General features: G+C 41.6%; 2 protein-coding genes across 3 annotated transcripts in view; one reads left to right on the plus strand and one right to left on the minus strand.

Moving 5' to 3' along the window:
• LOC110974163 (uncharacterized) lies at positions 1-12,965 on the plus strand. 2 transcript variants are annotated; one of them, XM_022225581.2, is made up of 5 exons: positions 1-394; positions 7,320-7,446; positions 8,105-8,269; positions 8,668-8,743; positions 10,170-12,965. In XM_022225581.2, exons 1-5 carry the CDS (start codon positions 89-91, stop codon positions 10,447-10,449), a joined length of 954 nt encoding a protein of 317 aa, XP_022081273.2. In that variant the 5' UTR covers positions 1-88; the 3' UTR covers positions 10,450-12,965. The 2 variants fall into 2 exon arrangements, with proteins under 2 accessions (XP_022081273.2, XP_022081274.2); XM_022225582.2 differs by lacking the exon at positions 1-394 and adding an exon at positions 6,985-7,162.
• Positions 12,966-24,787, minus strand: part of renbp (renin binding protein) — a 15,916-nt gene continuing 4,094 nt past the window's right edge. Inside the window, exons 2-10 of the mRNA XM_022225580.2 lie at positions 21,145-21,258; positions 20,033-20,108; positions 19,437-19,512; positions 18,702-18,871; positions 17,979-18,203; positions 17,510-17,591; positions 16,679-16,986; positions 16,209-16,296; positions 12,966-14,727 (exon numbers count right to left, since the gene is read on the minus strand). Of these exons, the coding sequence (XP_022081272.2) occupies positions 14,657-14,727; positions 16,209-16,296; positions 16,679-16,986; positions 17,510-17,591; positions 17,979-18,203; positions 18,702-18,871; positions 19,437-19,512; positions 20,033-20,108; positions 21,145-21,258 (1,210 nt within the window). The 3' untranslated portion in view covers positions 12,966-14,656. The remainder of the gene's footprint in view (positions 14,728-16,208; positions 16,297-16,678; positions 16,987-17,509; positions 17,592-17,978; positions 18,204-18,701; positions 18,872-19,436; positions 19,513-20,032; positions 20,109-21,144; positions 21,259-24,787) is intronic.

Here is a 24,787-nt window from a genome sequence, read left to right on the forward strand (position 1 = left end):
ATTCGATAGCGTGTGAATTTATTAGCATGTTGCAAAAATAACTCACCGTTTAGAAAACCGCAGCCCCCCTAAAAGCTCTCCTTTAAAGATGCCCGCCCTCCCGAGAAACCCTTCTTCATTGACCAAAGAGCGTCTGGCAGAGGAACTCAGGAAAAACAATATTCCTTTGCCGAGAGGAAGGTCGAAGAAGGAAGTTTACGTGGACCTTTATCGACGACATCTCCTCGAAAAAGAAGCCTCAAGCGGCCCTCAGGCTCAGCAAGAGTGGACGTCCTACCGGAACATGTCGGTCAACACTTCACCCAAGCTGGGGTTTTCTAGCGACGAGGAGGATGAAGTTGTGGTTCAGATCAGGAAGACGCAGGTGAAGAACGTGAACAACAACAGGAGTCAGGTGAGCGTAGTCAGGTGGTGATGTAAATGGAGTTTGACTGTGATTTTACATTGGCTAGCAGAACGTGTACACATCATAGTCTATGCATTAAGTTGCTGCCATTGTGCCAACAAAAACAGTTATGACAGTTGAGCATATAGCATCTTTGAAACGGCCCTATCGATTTTTCACTTAGGCCTAACGTTATGCTTAAAACGTGTGAATGAAAATAGCCTTGGGATTGCTGGCGGGAACATTTGTTCACTTCGTTTCGTCATGCTCAAGGTAGGGCCTATATAGTTAGCCGGTGAACTTCAATTGAATCAGATTTAAGCTTGTCAATGACCTTGCAGTTCACATTTAAGTGGGTCATTCTAGATGGGAGTGCATTAAGCAGCAGGAAAGCTTAGGGAGCCCAAAAGCTCAAAATTGTAAAACAAAACAAACAAATAAACACATGAGAAAAGACTACAGCATCCTGACTCTCCCTGGATGGTTGTGTACAGTCTCTAATATTGTGGAGAGTTTAGTGCAGTTTAAGTATTTTAAAACAATTTGAGGAAAGAGTTCCAACTTATATGGACATCACATGACACCCTGTGCACGATCCCTATGAGACTGGTCTGAAAAATTGTGTTTCTAACTCTAAGTGAATATTTGCTTTCACATTTTCACTGCTAAAATTGACTTGTTCGGACATGTTATCACTTTCTGATGGCCAATAAACTACTGGAAGGGAAAAGCTCTGAGGTCGGTATATGGAACTCTTGTCCAATTTGAAATTTTTTCAGTCCCAGATTCACGTCATTTCAACAGTTAGTAATGGCTGACCATTGAGAATATAAGATGAAAACGGTGGAAGCGGAATGCAACCTTTTTATCTAAACCCAAATCGAGAAAAAAAAATTCAACTTAGGTCAAGTTTAATGTTTTGTGCCACTATATTAAAAGAAAAAAATTGTAAACAAACTGTTTGTTTCTGTCTCTAGGGAAAGTTTACAACTAGAACCTAGTACCTGCACCATCTGATTTCATAAAAGTTGAGAAAGTTGGTTGATTTTCTTATAAGAGTCTTTTTGATGACATGATAGTTTTCAGCCCAAAAAAGCCCAATAAGAAGTGTAGAAAGCTTTACATCAGTGCAAACTTTAAAGGCAAATGCTACTTCTCATGCGGTTTAGTCTAAAAATGCAAGCATAACAGACTTGAATGCAACTGAATTATCCAAAAGTATCCTGTAAGTTTATTTTTAAAACAACTTCAATGAATGAAGTGATCAGTGCTGTAGATTACCCAAAAGGGCATTGTCTCAAGTGGTATAAATTATGCTATCTCTGTAAACATTATTTTTCAATCATACAGTCCTTGTGTTAGTTGTTTTCTTCATTTGGAAGGGAAAGAAGTGTGTCAGCTTGTCAAATTTTATGTTAGGAGTAATTCAGAAAAGTCTGTCATGCCTAAACCAACTAATGCCACTTCTAAGCTGACCACAGGGAGACCGTAGCTCTAGAGTTTCTGCATTAGCCTTTTTATTTGTGGTACAAAATAGGTTGTTGTAACAAAGGTTTATGAAGTCAGTGCAAGCTGCTGTTGTTAGCTGTAGTATGTTGTGTGTTGCACACTGTACATAATTATTTACTTTGAACTCATAATACTAAGGGCATCGTGCCACATCTTTTGACACAAATTCAACCCATAAAAACTAGCCACTTGTGCCAACTCACCCACAATTACTTTACATACCTAGTGCGGACATTCCTTTCTTTTCGTGCTGTTAAGAAAACTCAGTGAAAATACTTGTTTGTCTTCAACTGGAAACATGATTTTCAGCTGGCTTTTTGTACAAGGTTTCCTTGACTATTCCTCTTTTACGACAGATGACCCCTACCCCAAAATGCCTCTAAACTTCTTTTTCAGAAACGGGGAAACGTCCTGTGGACGTGTGTAAGTCCACAGAACGTCTTCCTTTCCTGCATCGTGTGGACATCTTTTTTATTTACAAGTCCACTCAAGGTACATGTATGTAAGGTTAGCACACCCATTCGGGTAAAAAAGACACACTCTGTGTGTGTGACCAGTGGGCCAGTTTGGTATTTCAGCAGTGCTTGCCTAAAATGAAGCGCGTCTGCAGTCATGACATTTGGACACGCGATGCAAGGTCTGCCCAATTAGCGCGGCCCTACGTGGACTCACACATATGCTTTGTTCCCGAATGACCGTGCACCTTTAAAATACTGAACTGACTCATTGTCAAATAAATTCCCCACATGAATTTTTCCTGAAAACCACTGTACTCATTGTAAACTGTAAGCCATTTGCTAAACAACTTGTATCATGGATGCATAACGCACCCCCCCCCAAAAAAAAGTTAAACTGGAGACTGTCTCCACCTGTGAAACAAAATAAGTTTCACTTTCTGCTAGGGGCTGGCTGGATTTGACAAATGCAGGCATGCAGGTGATTAATTAATTAGCTTTAACATGCAATACAGAATACCTTGTAAACACCATAGGCATGTCCATGTATACAACAATACTGTAACCTACTGTGAGTCTGTATCCCCACTCCCCAGCGAGGTCAAACCACAGTTGGAGGGGCAATAAAATTCACACCATCCCAATGAGGTTTAAAGGGTCTTGTTCACTGCCTGCTTAGGGGTTTCATGCCAAATCACAAAACCGCAAGTGTTTAACTACAGGTGCACCATACTATTATGGAGCAAAGTCCAACACCTTTGGGTTTCGAGTCACGATGGTATGATTGTCATTTTTAATTTAGACCGGGAAATCCCATTTTTGTTTTTTGTTTTTTTTCATAAGCATTATAAGTGAATGAGAGGCGTAATCAAAACTTCTGAACTGTTTCCAACTTGTAACCCAAAAACCTGAGGATGGTGTGGCTGTTTTCCGTTATTTTCTCAAATACTATCATGGACATTGGTGTACTGAAAAAAAAATGAGAAAGTTCATTTAAGATGTAAACACTTATTGTGTTTGCTTTAGAGGGAAGAAAAGACTGTCAAAGAAAACACATGAAACAACGGTTAATTAATACTTTCATATAGAATGAAAGTGTATTTATCAGTCTATCAAATTCTAAGAGAATCTCACATATCTCACAGCCTCCCTGTCATGTTTGCTTCATCTGAAAATGGATCGTAATGGTAAAACTAACTTATGGTAGAAAACACAAATGCAAGCATGGGGGGAGGGGGCAAAGCTGCAAAGGGCTCTTATAACATGCCGGTGAAATCCTGTTTCAAACAAACCAATATATTGCAAGCCCTTAGATACTTGAGTTTGGAGAAGTTCCAAAAGTGATCGCGTGACTGGTCAAGTGAGACTCTTAAACCTGCTTCTGAGGCACTTATGCAAAGCAACGGCTTACTTACCAGATTTTCTTCACATTGTTTGGACTCCTGCTCGCTAGCTGTTTTGTTAGGATGCAAAATTCTTGGGCTCAGAGTCAAGAGTCAAAGGTTAGGCAGGGGCTGTGTGCTGCAGGTACTGGGTCCACAGAACCAGACATGATTTGCAACATTGTGTATCGTACATGTACATGTAAATATGTTTGTACATTAATATTTTTGTACATTGCAGTGGCAGGTTGATGGGTATACAGTAGTGCAGGTCCCTTGGTGTAGTAGATGCTGGATGATGTCACCGTAGAACTTTACCTACTTCAAACGTGGTTTGGAATTGCACCCTGCATTTCAGCCCCAGACCTGTACTGCCCTGTCACTGTACACATGTCACCTGTGCCCTACTAGTAACTCCTGTGTACCGTTACTTCTACATTTAATCTATATGTGCAGGAAGTAATCTGTTGAAGTATGATTGTCTATCATTAACTGCTGGTGTTACCCAAAGGCAGAAGTGAATGAAACAGTATCTGAACGTTAATACAGTTGCAAGGTATCAGTTTTTATTAAATCAAAGTAAGATTTAAAGGTCACAAAAATACAAAATTTCTTGATGAGATACAAACATATAAAAGCCTGTCAAAAATCACACTCTGTCTTTTTTATTTTATGAACTTAAATCTAGCTGCTAATAACTGATACATCCTGTTCTAGTTATGCTCTGTTTTTTTGTGCATTGCTGTCAATGAATTTACAGCTGAATTCCTCTTTTTTGAAGAGAAGAGTTTCAGGGATCCCTGTGGCTTGGCTTAAACAGGTGATGCCTGGAGCAAATGATCCAAGCATTTGAGTACTGATGGCAATCTTCTTACTGCCAAGTAGCCACACCACACGGCATCTCTTTGGTAAATCAAACACAGACCATCAAGGTACCACCCTTATGCCCATGCATTGTAGGAACACAATTACCTAAAAAACCCAGCTGTTTGCCTGATATTGCCAGGGTCCCCACTCCAGAAATGGCTTTCGCAGAACCTTTGTCCTGGCCTTGGATAACATAGGAAGCACAGTCAGCTTTGTCCTTGAAGCCCTCCAAAGGCCACCCCCCAAGGTTGCCCTGTGTGTGCTTGGGGTGTTTGCTTTCCCTCCCCCCTCTCCCATGGCTGTCTCCTTCCAGAATCCAAGGAATGCAGGAAGACACAAAAATGTTGTTTGGATTGAATTGTCCAAGGAAGTACTGGGGAGAGCGTCATTATTACTCCCGCTGGGCTGCACAGCTTTGGTGGCTGTTGTTGGAGTATGCGATAATTTGTATGCAGTAATGATGGAAAGATTGTAGGTCCACAGTGGGTTTAAATGCAGTTTTACCTGCTTCTCTGCACGCAGCCATTAAAAAAGTCACATTTGTGGTTTACTGGCACATTTCTGCAGGATTTTTATCAGTCATTCAGTTTTCTTTCCGTGCTTCCTATATCAAAATACTTCTAGCTCAAAGTGGCAAAGGACATACATACGTAGATGTACATGTCAGCCTGTTATTTCTCCAACATACTCTGTACATGTACATGTATTACAATGTATTATTTATTACTTGCTTTTATCCACACACAAATACACGTAAATGATTTTAATGGTGATATGAGGAGTGTTGATCATACGAATTATTTTCTTTATGCAACTTTCTTACAGTGGTATCCTGAATTATTTTCTTTATGCAACTTTCTTACAGTGGTATCCTGAATAATAATTTGGATGGTTCTTGGACTTATTTACCCTCCAAAAACGTTTACAGTTTACAGGATTTGGAAAAGGTCAGAAACAAACAAGTCATTAACATTGAAAGAAGCGTGGCCGTGTATTTTGTCTGAATGACTTGGCTGCAGCCTGAAACCACACACAATTCTGTGGGAACTGGTTGCAGCCACTGTAGACTTCATGCATAATGGTGTACACAAAATAAAGTACATGTATGCACGTTTTATTAATTGTCATAACCCGAGTTATTCTTTTTACTTTGAACAGAAACCTGTTTGAGATCTTGGTCAGTACATTGTGTCTGTTTAGTTAACCAAAAATTTTCATACAGTGAATGAATATTGAGCGTGGAATTTTTTGGGCCTGCTGCATTTCACGCTCCATATGTAAACAAGGGTTGCAAGGCCAAGTGTAAGGTTCAGGTCACAGCAGCCATAATCCCACTTGACATCATCTGATTGATTTATAAGGGGCCAGGTACTCATATACATGTACCTCTTGGATAGGGTTGTTACCACATCTTGTTGTGGGAAGCAGAGTTCAAGGAGCAACTCGTGTTGGTGGAAAGTTTAATACTTGGAATTGTGAGTGTGCGGAATTCCCCCTAAATTTTAAGTCAGGTTTTAAAACTTTAGTTTCGTCCTGTTCTTTTGAATAGGTTTTGTGCTTCAAATACTGTGGGCTAAACTATGGAAAGATTTTATGGAACTTCAGCTTTTAATCAGTTGGATGGTAGTGCATATTTCATTCGGTAAACCAAGTCTTAAAATTGAACGGAAAGTTGCTGTAGCCAATCGGAAACAAATAAATACATGTACATTGTAATATGACTTTTGGGGGGCTGTAAATTAATATGTACCTGTAGTCAAGCTAAAGGACTTTTATTCTATAGTTCAGGTGAGTTGTGACTCATGATGCTAGTACATTTTCGGTCAGCCAACCTGTCGTAAATGAATTTGTCCAGCATTATCAACAATCTTGAACTGTTGGTTTTTCTGAAAAGTTAAAAAGCGTGCAAAAATGGGGTTAAAAAAGACACAAACTTCTACATGTAAAAGTTGCATGTGCCTGTTGTAACTGATCAGTTTGAACAACTGTGCAGACTACTACTGGGTCAACTCGGTGCAAACTGTAACGGTATTAGTGTTAAAAACAAAAGCAACGTTAAAAAGTTGCACACTAACTGATGAACATATTTTTTCTTACCTTCCAGTACTTGGACAAGTTTGCATGGTGTTACTATCAACATTTTGGGGGCCTGAGGCGCATCAGTAAAACCTTTTTTTACCTTTTCTTGGTCCAACCTGAAGTATTTAAAATGCTAAGTTTATGGAGTTGATGGCGGCAGTACTGATATTTTAATTTCTGACCCCTTAAATTTCTTATCTCCTCCTGTGTTCTATTCTTGAGCAATACACCGAGGCAAGTCGGACAGTAACTAGTACAGGTCTTGACAATAGCCCCCTCTGTTGTTTAAGAGAGACCATGTGACCCATGACGTCTGATCTCATTCATTGCAGGAAATCCCCATCTTTGTGCAATACACATAACATGTACATGTTTTACAGTCTGGCAGTGTTTGTGCATGATAAAAATCACATTTAGGGGGGGTGTTTTTTTGCTAGTCGGGCACATATCTATACACGTAAAGTTAGAAATTCACAATGTTTCGGGTAAGTAAAAAGCAACAAGTTAATGTCAGACCAGACAATTTCTGTTTAAATGACAATTTCAAGGTCACATTTACTACTGTGTTTTCCAAGTTGAAAGGAAACTTGGTTCTTGGCATGATAGTTACGATGATTGTTTTTCGTACATTTTTCCATAAAGAGGAAAGCATCCAAGAAGGCCAACAGAAGCGAGTTTGAGGACCGTCTTGCTGAGGTGGAAGGGTTGTCAGACACTGACCTCAAGAGAGAACTGCAAAGTAGGGGGTTCAAACCCGGCCCGATTGTAGGTGAGTCACTCTGCCAGTCGTATTGAGAGATATATGCGAATCTATTAAATGATCCATATTGCCGTACACAATCAATCTCTTTTATTGAATGCTGTGGGACGTAATGTTTTGATACCCCGTGGACTCGTAGGGTAAAGCCCCGGGGTGCTATGCATCTTTGAGGGTGTTAAAATATCATGTCCCACATCACAGTAGTCAATTGTTTTGTTATACCTCTGTCTTGGATTCTTTGTAATATTTTCCTCACCTGGAGGCCTCCAGTGATAATCAAAATGATAAGCACACGTATATGTATCTCAGTTCGTTGCTGGGAATGCTTTAGTGCTATATAAATTGCATCTGCTAACGTTTTTGTGAGGAAGTTCACAAAAAAGTGTAAATATCACCACGTCTGTGAAGCTGAATGTATTCAAAAGTTTTGTTCATGTTGTAAACGGGTTTCACTGGATGAGGCACCTTATGTCATTCCGTGACGCTTTGTTTAAAAAACACAATTCAAAAAATGTGCCCCTGGCCACTGTTCCAGGTTTAAGATAACATATGTAGGCATCAGCAGCTGTACACCAAAACGGGTTGTACTGCAATTCGGGGAGGTCATTTGGCCCAACTCAAAGTCTGTAGCTGTTGAGTCACTGTCCAGAATTGCTTGACCACGCAGCCACAACCCGGGCCGTGTACGAGAGGAAGCTGGCCGATCTGTTGTTGCAGCCAGAGCAGGAGGGGGCGACAGAGGAAGACGAAGCAGACGGATCCCAGGAGGAGATGGTGAACGAGGGGGACAGTCAAGAGGACAAGGACCAGTACAGCGACTCGGACGTAGATGGTGAGACCCAGATAGGCGATGCTTGTGACATGCAAGGAATTCCCGGAAACTCGCCTCCGAAAGGCAATCTTGTGTGATCTGTTTAACCCTGCAGCATTGCATTTGTTTCCCTCAAGAAAATCACATGTAAATTCTTTCATTTTTATATGTTACAGGGCCTGTAGCATTTGATACACAGTAATGGGTAGATCCCAAAAAAAAGAAAGAAAAGGAAGCAAAAGTCAGTCAGTGCATACAAAAAAAACTACTTGCACCTACTTCCTACCAATGTCCTTCTGTTAGGCACTAGAGAAATATACTTATACACCCACACAGCTGAATAATGGTCATGATATACCCCCATTCCGACTAACCATGAGCACAGCTTTGAAGTCATTGACTTTTGGTTGTAATTGCAGAAAACACACCGGATACGCTGCTTCTCACAGACAGCAGTGGAACACGTGAATCATTGTCCTCCTACAGGTCTTCTAGGTAAGGGCTTTGAAGTGATCCAGCACTGCTATGGGTATCTACGTCCAAAAACCGATGGACAGAATTTGTTATAGGATTTCATTCCATAGCTATAATTGAGATTCATTTACTCTAAGGTGTCTCAAACTTCTTTAGTAATGTTTTGCATTTTTCACCTGCTGACGGTAGTTCTTGCGCTCGGACTCCATTCATCCGCTGATGGATTTGACTGGTGATCTTTGTTCTTGGTGAATACCGCCGATAGCTCCATCTGGGTTTACCCATTTTGCAAAAATGGGAGGCGGCAAGGTTACAGACAAGCCACTGTGACGAGCTATAAACCTTTGAACTACTGCTGATGCCTAAAACATCGCGTAGATCCAAAAATTTAAGACTGCCACGAATGGACACTCCAGTGATTACAGTAATAATATCACAGCATGTACAAGGTGCACAGTACCTGTATCTATCAGCATCTTAATCAAAGGTGCAGATATGCCGTCATTATCCCAGCTTGTTTGGCGCACACCTGACCATTCCCAGTACATCTCAAGTCCCGGGAATGTTCAGCTTGATGCTGCTACTTGTATTTCAAGTGCCGACAGCGACTCACAATGACCATGTCTACCTCAGAGGTACCCATTTATTTCTGGGTGGAGAGAGACATGTACAGGGGTAAAGTGACTTGCCCTGTAGGGGCAAAGTGACAAACCTCAACCCCAGGATTGGGGAGCTACAAACCATTACCCGCCCGGAAGCATGACAAACACCAATTGAGATTTTAAGTAGGGCTGAGTCAATTCGAATAATTCACTGCTCGAGTATTTGATCTTCAATTTAATCGAATATCCGAATATTCGGTCGTACCGACCAGCAGATTGTTGCTGTACAAACCATAAACAAAATCAGTTGCAATGACACATACAGTTGTACATCATAATCACTATAGTAGCTTCTCACATAGATGAGTATCACCAGCCACGATTTGGAAAGATTTATGGAGGAACAATACTTCTTGCCCTGTTGAAAATTTCTATTCCTTTTAAATTGTTTAATGAACAATTCACTTCTTGAATCGTTGTAAGATTTCTGTCACTTTTCATATGAATCTGCTTGAAACAAGCCTCCATAGTGCAATTTCTCCCATTTAAAACAAAAAGATTTCCCTTCCTTTTCATGAATTTTGCATGCAGATATTCAAATTCGGAAAATAGTATTTAAATGTTTGATAATGGATCGGATATTGGGCACTGCCCTAATTTTAAGTCAGCTTTAGTTAAAGCTGAATTCTGGTTCGCTGTCTGTGTATCATTACCTTGTGTACAGTATACTTTCGATACAAAACATGTTTCTTCTCGAAACAGACACAAGTTTGCCCACTCCCAAGACTCTCTGAAACAAAGCAGCCAAACTGTAGTTTTCGCTTTTTCATCTCCTCCACCACCAGCTCCTACAAATCCCAAGTCACGCGGCTCATGGACCAGGAATCCTCCTCCAAAACCAGGCAGCGCAGCGTCACCCCCAAGAGGAAGGCAGAGACTGCATCCACAGTGACCCAGAAGACGGTGATCAGTCAGAGGAAGGAGGAGAAGAAGGAGAGCAAGAAGCCCCTGATCCCCATCTGGCTCCAGATCCTCATCTTCCTCCTCGTCACTGCATTCCTGGTCCTGGTCTGGTACAACATGGAGACAGCCCAGTCCGGCAAAAACCTTGTCACAGATGGTTGAGAGTATTCTTTCAGCGGTTGTTACTTTGACGGTGACTGCGGTCCTCGTTTGGGAAATGACTCTACAGAATAAAAAAGTGCGTTTTTGCTGCGCTGAAATGTAAATACATAGGTCCCGTGAACTCACAGTCTGAGTGCCATATCTGCTGTTCTACGGCTCCTACATGGAGTTCAATTATGACTTCACCCGCTGCATATGAAACAGTAAATGAACTCTATGATAAGGGCTCTGTATTTGTAGTTATTTTTATTGTGCAACTCTACTTGTTTATGTTCTTCTCCCCTCTGAAAGTGATGAATTGGGACATAGAGAAAATGCCTTTTCTTTGAGCAAGTTCCGTCAATAACTGCGGTTTACCCGTTGTCAGACAGACTGTTCGAGTGCAGTATATGGGCAACAAGGGCTGAGCTAGTCTACTTTTCAACCTTTTGTGAATGCAGGCTTTTTCAGCATACCTCATGCAGATTCATAGAGATTGATATCAAAAGTTTGGATGCGCAGACCCATACTTTGCTCTGAAGAGCATACCTTGTAAAGCCCGGTTTCCAAATGGTCGTAATGAACGCTGACAGCACGCAAGACGTCAAGGCGCAAACGGTCATGGAAGAGACGCTGTGTGACGTCATTCCACCCAAAAACTTCAACAAAATGAGAGACAAAACTCGGGAAATCTTTTGCATAAAATGCCTTTTTCAGGTGACAGTACCACCCCTTGAAGCCAAACTGATACTCCAGTTTGATGTATTGTGCTTTTGGTCAGTTATTTTGTTGACAATTGGGGGCTGCACACTTGAGTAATAAGGAGAAAATGGACAAAATGAGTGCTACTATGAGAGAGGGACATCGCTGTATGCCAGTCATGCTAGCATGGGTGTTTGTGGTGTGGGCTTACTCAGCGACTGGATCCGGACGGTCGGTGAAGTCGAACCAGGTTCAGCTATGCCAGTCCGTCTGGGGCTGGTTTGCTGTGTCTGGGTTATTGGCAACACTTCCGTTTGACAAGTTTCCATATGTCCGCATTGCAGTTTGCATCTTGATTGCGTTGCTCTCTGCATTTCTCACGTCGAAATGGAAACCAGGCTTAATAGCCCAAATTTCATTTCAGCGTTCTTGGCAGACTTGGATTATAAATACGTGTACCTACACTGTACACCCCTACTGCTTTCAGATATCCCAGAAGTGCCCATACATGTAGCTTACCTTCACACTTTGGATATCACTTTCTTGTGTTCCGATTCCCCTTCAACGCTTTCAGTTATGAATTGTACACGTACACTACTAGTGGTTGGTTTTCTAATTTCCTTGACAGAAATAGAGTTTCAAACTCGTAGCAGGTCATAGGTATTGAAAGAGTACAAGTGTACTTGAAAGGTTTTATGTGTTATTGCAAATAACTGCATTTTAACCGCTGTACATTTCTCGGTGCGTCGGAGCAGAACGTTGTGTATCACAACTGCCGCAATCGGTTTAGGGTTAAATGCAGCACATACTAATAGCATCAGACAGTTAAGGGTAGTTCTCTGCAAAACAGACAATTGCTGGAGTGTTATGTTAAGACCCTTACTTAAATATCCCATAGTTTGTGAATCGCGACGTGATGAAAATAAGCAACAGAGCCTCTGTGGACAAGACATAAATAACAGCAGGACAGAAGAATCATGGATTACACAGAATGCACTATCACAACAAGCAATTCATTTGACCCTGAGGTGAAGGATCAACCAGAGAAAGGCCATGTCCGGGCCGTGTCCGGATGACGTGGCTCACGGCTTGCAAAATCACACCTGCTTATAAGCAATGGTTAAAGCCAGATGCTCATCGGCTTCTGAAAGTTGAATGTGTAATTTTCTGCATTAGCCATGTCATTTGGACATGCCAACCTGCTGAGAAGACCCTTCATGAGCTGTTCTTTTTGAGATGCATCTGTGTTTTAAACATGTAGTGTTTGTGATCCCGTTTTTTTCAGTGTCTTACATAGTGTAGGGATTTTAGAGTTAATCTGTAGTTATTTGACAGTTATTCGAATTTTACTGTGTGTCGATATATGAGAAATCAAATTGTATCTTATAGATGGGGATTACAAGTGACATGTTCCTTGGGAACAATTTTATTCTAGGATTTTGCCCCCACACCGACAGATTCGAGCCAGACACCCAATCCCGGCAAACTCGGTGGTCAAGTACTTTAGACGTGTGCACAAATAAGCAGGTCATGGGTTTGAAGTTTGTGATTTGTTTTTTCGAACTCTAGGACCAAATTGGGAATACAGTGTAAATGTAAACCTTCCCACCGTTGTACAAGCAAAACAAGCATATATGTCAAATTTACATCCCCAACATAAAGCCAGACTGATCTCTTTGGGAACATGATTTACTTCTTTTAAATTAGTAATATTGTAGCCAAAACTTCTAACCGGAGTGACTAATACTTCTTTTTAAAACATCATCTGATGCCAAATGTAATTTTGATTAGTGACATGAAATCCAGTATTTTCAATAAAATGTGGACGAAAAAGATATTTTTCTCCTTGAAGTTTATTGGGTTACTTACAACCAGGCGCTCAACTCATTACTTGGGCATTTATACCAAAACCTCTTTCTCATTTATCAAGTTTATTCCATCAAATGATCTGATGGGAACCATATCCACAAATACTGTGGCCTAAAAAATTAATCTGACCACAGTGATACCAGTTGGAAAATACCACAAATTATCAAAATGATCCGTTACCACAATGTATTGAAGAAAAACATGAGCAGCCTTTCGGTTATCCACAATCATGTTGGTATAAGCCTACAGTTTAAACAATGGCCATGGAGACCATAACTGCTTTCATGTTTCAGGTATAGAAGCCATACCATCAATTATGGAGCAATTTGTCGTGAAATGTGGGTGGGAAAGACAAACCAAACATACCTTTTTTGCCAATTTTGAGAGCAACTGCCATGAATTCCATGTTCCACAAGGAAAAAAGGGCAATGCAGTTCTCTCCATTCAAGAAGGTGTCATTACGCCACCCTCAACTTGACATTATGGCATACTGTCGTGATTTCGATAGGGTCATCAAGGCAGACATTTGGAAAGTTGCCAAGCTGAAAAGGTGCAAAACACACATCTTTTCATGACACGACGTGTACATTTTGGTCTTCCATGGAAGGCATCAGTGTTTGATCAGCATTTCACGTTATAGACTTCTTATTTACAAAAAGTACTGGCTGAAAAACTATTTCATTTCTGTAATGACATATCCTGAAATCAGGTGGAATATTTAGGCCAATTAACTGGAATCATTCATTCCCAAGAATCACAATGACCTTAAACAAAACGCAGTCCAATTTGGAGTGTAGTCCATGTTCACAGGCGGGCTCTTTTTAACAATGAGAACCAAGTGAAAATCATGCAGAAACGAGAGCTTGTGAACGACAATTCCTGAGCAAAGCATCTCTGATGATCTGACTGCATCATTTACCTACGATATAAGCCCGGCTTCAGGGTGAATCGAGCACTGCACCGTTTCCTGCAGAAAGGACCTTTGCTGGTTTCACGCAGAGAGCCAACAGTGCCAACTTCTCATTTTGACAGCCTAACCAAGCACATGCTTTCGGGAAATGCAAGTTCTTGCATTACTTGAGAACAAAGTGCTTTTCGCCATGCCATATCTTTGACCGCCTAGTCCTTATAACAGCCACTGGTTCAGGTTCTGTAGGCGAAATTGTGTTCTCAGCAATGAAAACCAAACCATACTACACTAATAAAGACGAACTAATTTCAAAGGTAAAATTTCGAAGTGGTCAGACATCACCGTCAAATCAATGAACACCCTTGAAATACAAAAGTTAAAAACTGACAAAAAAGTAGCCATACTGTGCAATACCAGCACTAAAAAGATATACGTAGATATAAAATTGCCAACGGAGTAAGGCAAATAGTTGGCCCAAGAGACAAGTCAAAGAATACTGGATGGCCATAAAACACTGGCAAGTTCCACTTTAGTAATAGGGTTTATGACCGGTAAATATAATATTGCAGTGTCACCTGATAAAACAAAGTTCATCAGCTTTCACAGTCTTCTTTGATCAGAGTTTTTGTGGTCAGATTCCAGATTCTTCACATGCTCTTCGTCAATCAATCATGATCTAGACACTTCTAAATTTGTGAAATTTTGCCACAACACCGGCCAGTTCCTCCCACGACTGCGGCTTCGTCGTCATTCTCCCTTGAGCAGCTTGCGCAGCATTTGGGTGCACATAAAAAGGCAGCGGGGAACATGGAAGCAACCTACAGTTTCAAGAGAGTAAACAATACTGTTATTGCCACAGGGGTGTAAATCCGGGGGGGGGGGGGATGGACAGATATATCCCCACACACACTTTCTTTTGGGGGGGGGCTCTTGAATTCTCCCGCCAAACTTTTTCATGGTAAGAAAAAAATTAAGACGGATTGTGAAGAATTTTTGGGACTTCCCAACAACCAAAATGTATTCAACAGCACTCAAAAAGGAGAATTTTTAAAAAAGCCTTAAATACATGTATAGTGCTTTAATGTAGGGTTCTCCGGGAGTGATTATTACAGATGTACATCGGTATATTGAGCATAGCCCCCTAGTGTCACATGATGTCAGCAAACCCCTCCCCCCCTTTCCCACCTTCCATGGCCAGGCAAGTCATCCCCTCCCTCCCCGCAATCCCCTATCTCCTCCAGTTCTGCCCCAAATTACCCCACCGTACTGCTATTAACCACTACCAGCCGGGGACTCCGGGATCGGAGCCGTATGGTTTATATGTGTGGCCGGGGTCTCCGAACTCGGACAAAGGAAACAGGGCCCTGTAACAAAAGACCGTACTCCGAACAAAAGACCAGGCTGCTGGGCATGACCGGAATTTTTCACTCTCAAAAGTGGTGATAATCCAGCATTATTTTGAAACCGTATACCAGGGTTTGGGGTATTTAGAGCAAGCGGATTACCACCGGGGACAAAAGCTCTCCACCACCGCAGCGATGAGCCACACAGCACCGCTGCATGCTAATCTGGCCCCTATTGAAAAGAGGTCAGCAGTGCACTGAGCCAGGTTCGTGAACAAAAGACAGCTGTGTGATACCGCACAATCTGGGCTCTGTTTACAAGGCTGCAGGCCTGGCTGAAATATTCGGGTGTCAATGAAGGTCACCTGTCAACTTAGAGTAGTGCCTGAAGATTACTCCGTTCGGCTATAAACGACTGTTAAATGGAATGATGAATTGTTGAAGGATTTTGAAAACAGAAAAAATGATAGTCATGCCGGCCCAGCATCCTCAACGTTGAAAAATGCCCCGGTCCGAAGTGGTTAAGGCCTGTGGTTGCAGTGGAACGGGGAAAAACAAAGAAGTTGTAACAGTGGCAACAATGATTCAGAGCTGACCTCTCAGGGCTTTCACAGGCATTCCACATTTTGAGTTCTCTCAAAAATGGCTGTGACGATGTGAACCTAGCACTTGCGGGTTTTTTTTGCGCAAAGTGCTAGAAACTAGCAAAACCTGTAAGATCAACCCCAACAGTCGTCAATCCTGCAACAGGTAAAGGACTGACGACTGCTAAGGGTAACAGCCTGAAATCCCCAAATCCTGGGAAAACCCACCCATTTCATATACTTCAGCAGTGCACGCAGCAATCAATCATGCTTGACTGAGAAAAAAAATCCAATTCAACGCCTTCCATCGCCATGTTACCTCAGCAAGCCTCTTAAGTTTATATCACTGCACACAGCAAGGCAGACATGTACCTTTGAAGGGTCCACCTTTGAAGTCGTGCGTAACCTTCCCTTCTTGATTGAGATACCCAAACCACTCTCCATGCTCCACATCAACGAACTGGTTTAGAAAGAAAAAAAAAGTATTGAAATCATCATGAATGGAGTTAAGAAAGAAGATTTTTTAGGAAGGCCTCCTCTAGTCCATTCAATGTCCATTGAAGATAGGCCTCCTCTTGGCAGGTCCTTTCGGGGAAGGTCCTCTCTTGGTAGGTCCCCTCTAAGAATGTTCCCTGTTCGAAGGTCCTCTCTAGGACTGTCTTCTCTTTAAAGGCCCTCCCCTTAAAAAGCCTGGTCTTTGAAGGCCCTTCTTGGAAATCCCCTCTTGGGATAGGGGTATATGACCCCAACCCAACCAATCGATGCCTCAACAATTAAGTTTGCTCCTCTGAATGGTAATTATATCCACCTATGAGAAGGTACAACTCACAGACTTCACTCACCCGGGAGAAGGTGTAGTCAAAGACTTTCTCAAACATTTCTAGGAACCGCTCTTCCTTGGTCTGCTGGTAGGCCATCAGGGAGGCGATGAGGGCCTCGCAGTGGGGCCACCACAGCTTCATGTTCCACTCCAGCTGGGTGGGCGACAGCCCGTCCGCATCCAGGAAGGAGTAGAGGCCGCCGTGCTCCAGGTCCCAGCCCGTCTGGAAGGGCTTGGCGATGAAGTTGTCGGCGGCTAGCCTCCTCAGCTCGGGCAGGTCGTGCTTCATGCTGCACTGGAGGAGGAACCAGCCCGTCTCGATGGCGTGACCTATGGACAGGACAGAGTTTGCTATTACAGCCAAACACATCAAGGAAATCCTAGTCATGTCACCAACTTGTAACAGGGTGCATCACACATTGATGCTAGGAACTGAGCACATTTATTTTTATACAACGTATTTTCTTTTTAATTCACTTTGCTATTCACTTCATTGCAGGCCAATCAGACCTCCTTGTCGCTTCTTAGTAACAATCAGAAACCATTACTATTGGTCAAAGGAGTATTTGGTAAGCGCCATAATGCATCACTTGTGCTGAAATATGACCTCAATGACTTCACCTCCAAAATACTAGCTAAGGCCATCATCCTCAGTTTAACTTCAGCCAGTAATTAAGCCTAGGTTCAAGCGAACACTAACCTAGCTTCATCAATCTGTTAGCTGAGCCCAGTAGGTTTGCACCCTCAGTACCATTTCTAAAATCTTAATCCCATCTGTTGGAATACTTTCACCTCCGAAGACCCCCAACTGGTGTTCAAGTCAACACCTCCTATCATTTGAGTCAGCACTAACCTGGGTTCATCAGCCTGCCTGCCGAGCCCGGCAGTTCTTTGCCATCAGTGCTGACAGTTTCTAGAATCACCGTCCCGTCTCTCTGCATTGAAATTATCAAAGATAAATCATGTTTCTTTATGACAGGAGAAAGAGTGAAGGTTTAGTTGGCAGCATGACAGCTGACCCTAAATCAGAATTGAAAACTTTCACGGAGCCAGTTTGGTAGTCCAACAGCACATGCCCAGAATGAACTGCTTCTGAGGTCCTGCAGGGGCAGCAGTACGCGCGCGCATGAAATTGGCCTAATCAGCGCTGCTGTATGCCAACGCAGAGGCACTGGACGTGTTCACGCTTGTATGCTTTGCTCTCAAATGACTTTTACCTTTGCTTTCAGCATTTCCGGCAGTCCATATTTCTCCAGGAGAACTGGCTACACTAAGAATCCGTTGAGAAAATTTAAATACGTGTACTAAAATTGTGTCTATACCTGCATGTGTTGGAGTGACTGTTCGATGCTCCATTTTTCCAGTGAGGCATACTTCTCTTGGAGCGCTGGATCACCGGCCGTCAACTCGTCCAGTAGATTGAGGAAAATCATGCCCCTGGACAGCGAGTTTACCCGTGGTGCGCCGAGCAGTTGAGGGCGCCCTAAGCCCGTGTCGTCAACGCAGACCCAGTGCTGGAGCTGGTCCAGCATTTTGATCGCCTCTTGCTGTGATCATATGAACCAATAAAACGTCGCGTTTACGTTGAACAAACAAGAAGGACTCCTGATGGAATCTACTTTCAACTGTGGTATCTTGCGTAATTCTCCTACTACAAAAAATGAATAGGCAAGAATATCTTGACCATCACCTCTGCTTCAGAGAAGAGATTGGTCAGACTTTTAGAGTTGTATGATTTGAATTGATAATAAAGCTCTTGTACAACGAAATTGATGCGGTTTCAAATAAAGCACCTCTCATTCACAGTAGAGATTGGTCAACCTGCGAGATTTCTTTTATTACCCTTCCCGTTTATTATACTTTTTCAAAAGCTGTTGTCACAATAACAAAAACACATTTTTTAAATACTGCAGCACCCAACAAATTCAGTGCATGTTAAGCAAGAAACAAAATCTTCCCCTAACATGGGACCGGCAAAGGGCAACAGACGCAAACAAAATAAGAACTTCCACGTATAAATGTACTCCATTAATGTCATTCCTTACCTTATACATATCGTCCTTTGTTGCCCTTGCCAGTTCCGACATGGCCAGCATGTAGAAGCACTCGCTGAATATTGTCCGCTGTATCTTGACAGCTTTGCCGTCTTTGGTCACGGCAAAGTAGCATTTCCCGGTCGCCGGATTCTTCACGTAATTCATCAAAAACAGACCTCCTGTATCCGAATTCAAACAAATATACTTTTTTTTCCAAATAACAGCAGGTAAAGAAAGCCCAAAAGATTAAAGAAAAAAAAATTTTATTCACAAGGCAGCTGATAAAATTCAATAGTACAAAAGTCATCTTTTTACTTATAACTGTTGGCACAACAGCCAGTTAACGTTGAATTTTCTGACCCGAAAAAGCAGCCAGGAGGTGGGTTTTTACCCTCAAATTCTTCAATTTTGCAATTGAGCTTTGACCCAACAAAGCACGACGCGTTAATACGTCAACAGCAGAAATGAAAAAAAAAATGAGTGTACACATCCTCCGTGGAACAAATAAGGAAAATTGTGTGTGTTTACACGACATTTGGCGTCAAGTAGTTAAAAAAAGATAAAACTCCCAACAGTCTAATATTCCCAAGATATGACATTTTTCACACATACCAAGAGCTAAACACTGTAAAAATTCAAATTAATTGATACTTCTTAATGTTTCTATGTAGCACTTCTATTTTAAGTATTCTGTAAAGTTCTTTGAATTTTGTGGAAAAAGTTGTCATAAAATAGGCTACTTACCTTTCTTTGCTGCTTCGAGCACTTCTGGAGTGTGATATTTGGCAACAGTGTTATACAACTTACTATACATCCAGACCTACAAAACCAAAAACAGAAAGAGATTAACCTTCCCTTACAGACCCAGCAAAATCCATCTGGACTTGCTGGATTTTGTGGGATTTTAGGAACCATACTAGAGGTCTCAGGTACAAAGAATTACACCATTTGGTTTCTGTACAGCACCGGATTTGGGACAAATTCTGGAAAGTTCCTTGCAACGGTTCTCGGGAATTGAGGGGTGGGTGGATAGGTAGCGGAAAGAAGATTGGGGAAAAACATGGCTAGAGAAATTTTTCCTGACGTTAGCCACCGCTGGAAACTTGGTCACTTTTGACCACTTGGTGACACTCTTCGCACTGGCCTTCCAAACTGCAATGTTTCACAGTTTGATCTTCTTACAAGAGCAACTTTTTCGCCCAATCAAATCATTGAAAGGGGTGTACTGGTGTCTTGCCCCAACAGACCCTTCAACCACCATCCGCCACCTGTCAGGGAAGGGGAACAGAGCTGATTGGTTGAGATTTCACAAACGAAATCTCCACTGCGGGACTGCTCACCTGCCTCCCCTGCAGCCAGCAGTATTTCAGGTCGTCGTACCGTCTACCATCTCGACCGAGGCACACGAAAAAGCCACTAAAATCGGAAACAGAAAATCACTAAGCCAGTTGTAAGCCTGTCACACAAACTATATATGCTCATTGGGATATGGCAATTAACTATGTCCAAAGTTGTACTGAGTTAACAAAATACTGAAAACACACTGGCCAGTGTTGACAAGTTGAACTCTCCTGGGAGTCAGGGGTAAACACTGTGATTTTTTTGGGAGGGGGGAAAGAGAATCGTAATCAACTATTACTAGAGCTGAATCAAGTCATGGCACCTCAAACACAAACTGTCCATGTTGACTTGGTGCATTTATCACAAGGTCAAGGACACAATACTGATGGGGGGGTCAAGGTACATATTACACGTACATGTGTTGAGCCATTGCACCAACCCCAGAAAGCTGAAAATGTTACATAGAAACCACTTCAATGATTGAACTTTGGAATTAATAAACAAAGCAATAAACATCCAACTCTTTGAAAAAAAAACACTTGGTATTACTCCCTGTTTAGAGGGAAACAGTGGTGTACCCAATTCCCATAACGGGGTACCTGCCTGCAATTATTGTGAAGATCAGAGCAAGACGCGGAAGTAAACTTTTGTTTAACCTGAGTGTCACAATAACGTAACCACTGTCATCTCCAATGTAGACGACGGAGAACTGTCGGTACACAGTCTCAACAGATGTTTCATTCAGATTTTTTTCCAATAGTTTTCCGGCAAATAATCAATAGAAAGAGGGTGCAAGCCTTTCTACAATGCTGGATCAAAATTTCACCAAAGTAGTTTCGGGTAATAAGTTTGACAGAATGGAATTGGGTGCCCGTAATCAACGGTCGGGTTTCAAGTACCCGGGTACTCCGCACGGCCCCCGAGGGGAAAAAAATCGGGTACTGTAAAGCAATCATTACTTCACACTGGGGTACCTGTCTCGCTTTTTCTTAGAATGAGTGAAGTGCTGGCTACTGTTCAGTGTTTGATTATGGCAGACTTCAGAGGGTTCCTATGCACTACAAAAAAAATTTAATATCTAAATTGTTGGGTTCATGTTAGCATCACTCACCCATTTAAGTTGTCATGGGAATGCTTCAACCAAAACTCCATCACCTTGTCCAACTCCCTCTCCATCTTCTCCAGAAATTCTGGCAATCTTGCTTTTGCTGTCGATGCCATCTTACTGAAAACAAGAAAATAGAAACAGGCAAGCACACACCTGTTTAAAGCCGCAACACAGTGAATGTGGGTCGATACACCTAACAGCATAGACTCCATGCCTTCATACATGTATGTGCATGTATGTAAAGCATGAGGCTAAAAATGAGGGCATTTGTTATAAAAAAAAACAGCAGCCTACCTGCACAAATACCACTATGATATTGCTAAGTGACATGCACAAAGTCCCCCATTTAAACAGTCACACAGCAAGGAAAGAAAAAATCTTCTCCCAACCAATGCCCATATCCAACAGATCCAAGATAAACCATGAAGTAGTAGGCTTGCAGTGTAGCAGACGTAACAGGGTAGATAACCGACAATGACAATCATTGGGGAAATCCAAAGTCCTCCTGACAATAACTTCTTCCTTGAACAGGAAACCACTCTGTTTACAAGGCACTGCCATGACTGAATGAACTGGACACACACATCCACACACAGAAAACTGATCTTTACCAGTGAAAGGAGTATCCACAATGCAACTAAGCAAATCTTGTCTTTGCATTAAAGCATGTTGGAACATCTGTATGCTTCCTTGCATGTGATTACAGATGTACAAGAAATTAGATTCTGTTAAAAATGAACGCGCAAAATATAAATGTCCCAGCAACGCTTTGGGAAAATAATTGTTTCTGAACACGTATGTTAACTAATGTTTTCTGCCACCGATACATGTACATCTTCAAAAACTCATCTATGTTTGCACATAGTGGCTTGTGACTGGGGCGTGTTTTGGCAACCCGAACCATGAACTTACCAGTATTTCAGCTTTGGTCATTGGTTAAGCATTTTTGCGACAGTGGTTATGGCTCTGCAATGTCATTGTTCCGACCGAATGAGAACCGAAGGTTAGAGTTGGTTCAGTGCCAGTTCAAAATGGCGGAAAATAAACAGACAATTTTGTCACCCCTCAATTGAGTGAATCATGCATTTCAAAATCTATTGTTAAATGCAGAGAATTCAAAGAGATACTTTCTTCTCGAACATGCAAAAAAAACAGCACTGGTGAGAAACATGCTGAATATTGAGTGAAAATGATGTTCATCAACAGTGTCGTCTGCTTCCTTTGACAGGTGACCCAACCATATCTGGTTCTTCGTTTTTTTGGGCCACTCTCAACATGTTCCTGGTTATTGCTTTGACCTCACAAACATGTTTCTATTTAGGGGTCGCCAAAATATGCTCCTGATGAACATCTTGAGCAGTCAACTACCGTACGCATTGGACGATGCACACTCTCGCATCTAAGACTAAACTGCATGTATGCACAAACTGATGCAGCAAGATGCACTTGGTACATGTACTTCATCCGAAAGGGTCACAACGTTTCCCACAAGACACCTGGCTCATCGAAACTGACTGCGTACTCCATACTCACCACAGGCCGAGTGCTTTCATGGTGAATTCCAAATACGGCCAATTCCTTCACCCAGTAACCAATGCACAAATTTCAGCAGCGCAAACTGAAATTTCTAAACTACTACGAAGCCATGTCATTATTCCAGGTTCTCTTGTGGATATTTTCAAGCTGATCGGTCTGTACAATGTATACAGAGTTCTCTTTGAACCCATTCATTTTTTCTTCTGGTGCACAATGCCGTATTCAGGGCTACACAAAAGACCACCGAGTGACTGAAATGAATTTAGACCTCTGCTGCTCTCTGGGCAGACCAAGCCAGGTTTTTTTTATTTTTAAACAATACGACAAAAGGACGTAGAAATGAAAAGAAAGTGAACAAAAGCACTTCCTGACAACTGCTGAACAGAGTAAGCCCTGGCAGGGCTGAATGGATATTATGCATGCTTGGACCACTGCCCTCTGCACAACAAAGATTTGATCAAAACAACTATGAGGAGGCATTATTTGCTGAACATTGTACACACTCTCCCCCCCCCCAAAAAAAATAATTAAACAAAAAGTGAGCTATTAAAATTTTTATTTTTCTCTTATAAAAAAAATCTTCATTCGGCCAAGTAAACAAAAACTTGTTTCCAATTTCTCCCTGATTCTTTTCTTCCTATCTATCTACCTTTTTGTTTCATTTCTTTCATTTTGGGGGTTTAATTTTTTAATATATTTTGGCTTTTTCAAGTCCAAGCTATGCAAGTTTAAAAACTTACAGTTTACGATGGGGTGAAAGCCCTTTATGGACACAAAAGCATGAAAAAAAATCAAAACCAGCTGGCATCTTCCATCTTCAAACAAAAGCCGCTACCTCCTTTTAGAATTCAAAAGGGAGTTTGCCTTCTTCTTCCTAGACCAGTCCTGACAGGCTTTTACTGTTGTTGGGCTGGCATGGCAACTGAACATACGCAGTGTTTGGGCCGGGAATGTTTTACTATGACTAATCTTCATATAGGGGGGGGGTTTCTTACTATGACTAATCTTCATATGTGTCACCGTAAATTTGTATTCGCAAAGTGGAATTCAAACTTGGTGCAATTTTGAGCTTGAATTTGCCTTGAGTAAAAATCCTCCAGAGCCACAAATCATGAAAAGATTCAATTTGAAACAATAAAGTGGTAATTTGCCAAATTTGGAGACTTCTCTGGAAGAAAAAAAAATCAAAATCCCAATGTCTTGACTGCGGTGCATGCTTCGTGGTGCATACCTTAACCACATCGCCTTACTCGGTTATAAAGGGTAAATTTAATAATTATATGATAAAAAATAAATAATAAAGTGCAACAGGTTAATGGCAAAATAAAACACTTCAAAAGGGAAAAAAAGACTGTCAAGAATTTTTCCTAACCACACTAACATCCTGAAGCTGAGTGTAAACTTGAAAGAGCAATCCCAACGGTTGAAGAAAATAAGAAATCTGGCCGTAGTACATGAATGTTTACTTACATTGTAGATTCCATTATAGACATCTATGCCACATAAACCCAGATTCAGCAATATTTTTGGGTTTAAAAACTTACTTTTGAGACCTGTTTCTGCCGAGCGCCATGGCTAGCTTTCATGAAAGGAGCGTGTCATCATCGCTTTATTTACATCTCATGAATTAGGCTTTTCCAGGAATTTGTCGACATAGCACTGTGGAAACGGTTCTCCGGCTGGTGCATGTATGCACTAAGCTGGCATGGTCACGTCAATGCACATAATTACAGGTAGTAATGTAACACGTGTGTTGATTAGTTACAGTTATACACTGTCCCAAGTCCGAGGAATGGAGCCTCACCAACCGTATAAACATGGAAAGTTTTTGGACAACCCGCAGAATTGGTCCATATTTTTATCGCATTATTACTATTTATTCAGAAGTCACAGTGCCACTTTACATATACAACTTATTACTTAGATACCACATGAGTATAAACTGCATTGCCCATTTTTTTCACTGCCGTTGGGGTTGCTCTTTAAGTTGATTGTATTTTCCCAGTTGACAAATTCAGCAATGTCTGTATAGAGCATGAAAGTTGACCCCAGATGGTGTGCTTCCGGAACCCTTGGATAGGAAAAATAAAATGCAAAGTTTTTCAAATTT

The sequence above is a fragment of the Acanthaster planci genome, linkage group LG04, assembly GCF_054643075.1.
Source record: "Acanthaster planci isolate LZ-2023a linkage group LG04, COTS_SCS, whole genome shotgun sequence".
NCBI lineage: Eukaryota > Metazoa > Echinodermata > Asteroidea > Valvatida > Acanthasteridae > Acanthaster > Acanthaster planci.

Excerpts from the sequence above, each read along its gene's own strand:
- LOC110974163 (XM_022225581.2), top strand. The coding sequence starts at position 89 with ATGCCCGCCCTCCCGAGAAACCCTTCTTCATTGACCAAAGAGCGTCTG. Across the intron at positions 395-7,319 it reads TGAACAACAACAGGAGTCAG|AGGAAAGCATCCAAGAAGGC; the intron begins GTGAGCGTAGTC and ends TTTTCCATAAAG. Across the intron at positions 8,744-10,169 it reads TCCTCCTACAGGTCTTCTAG|CTCCTACAAATCCCAAGTCA; the intron begins GTAAGGGCTTTG and ends CTCCACCACCAG.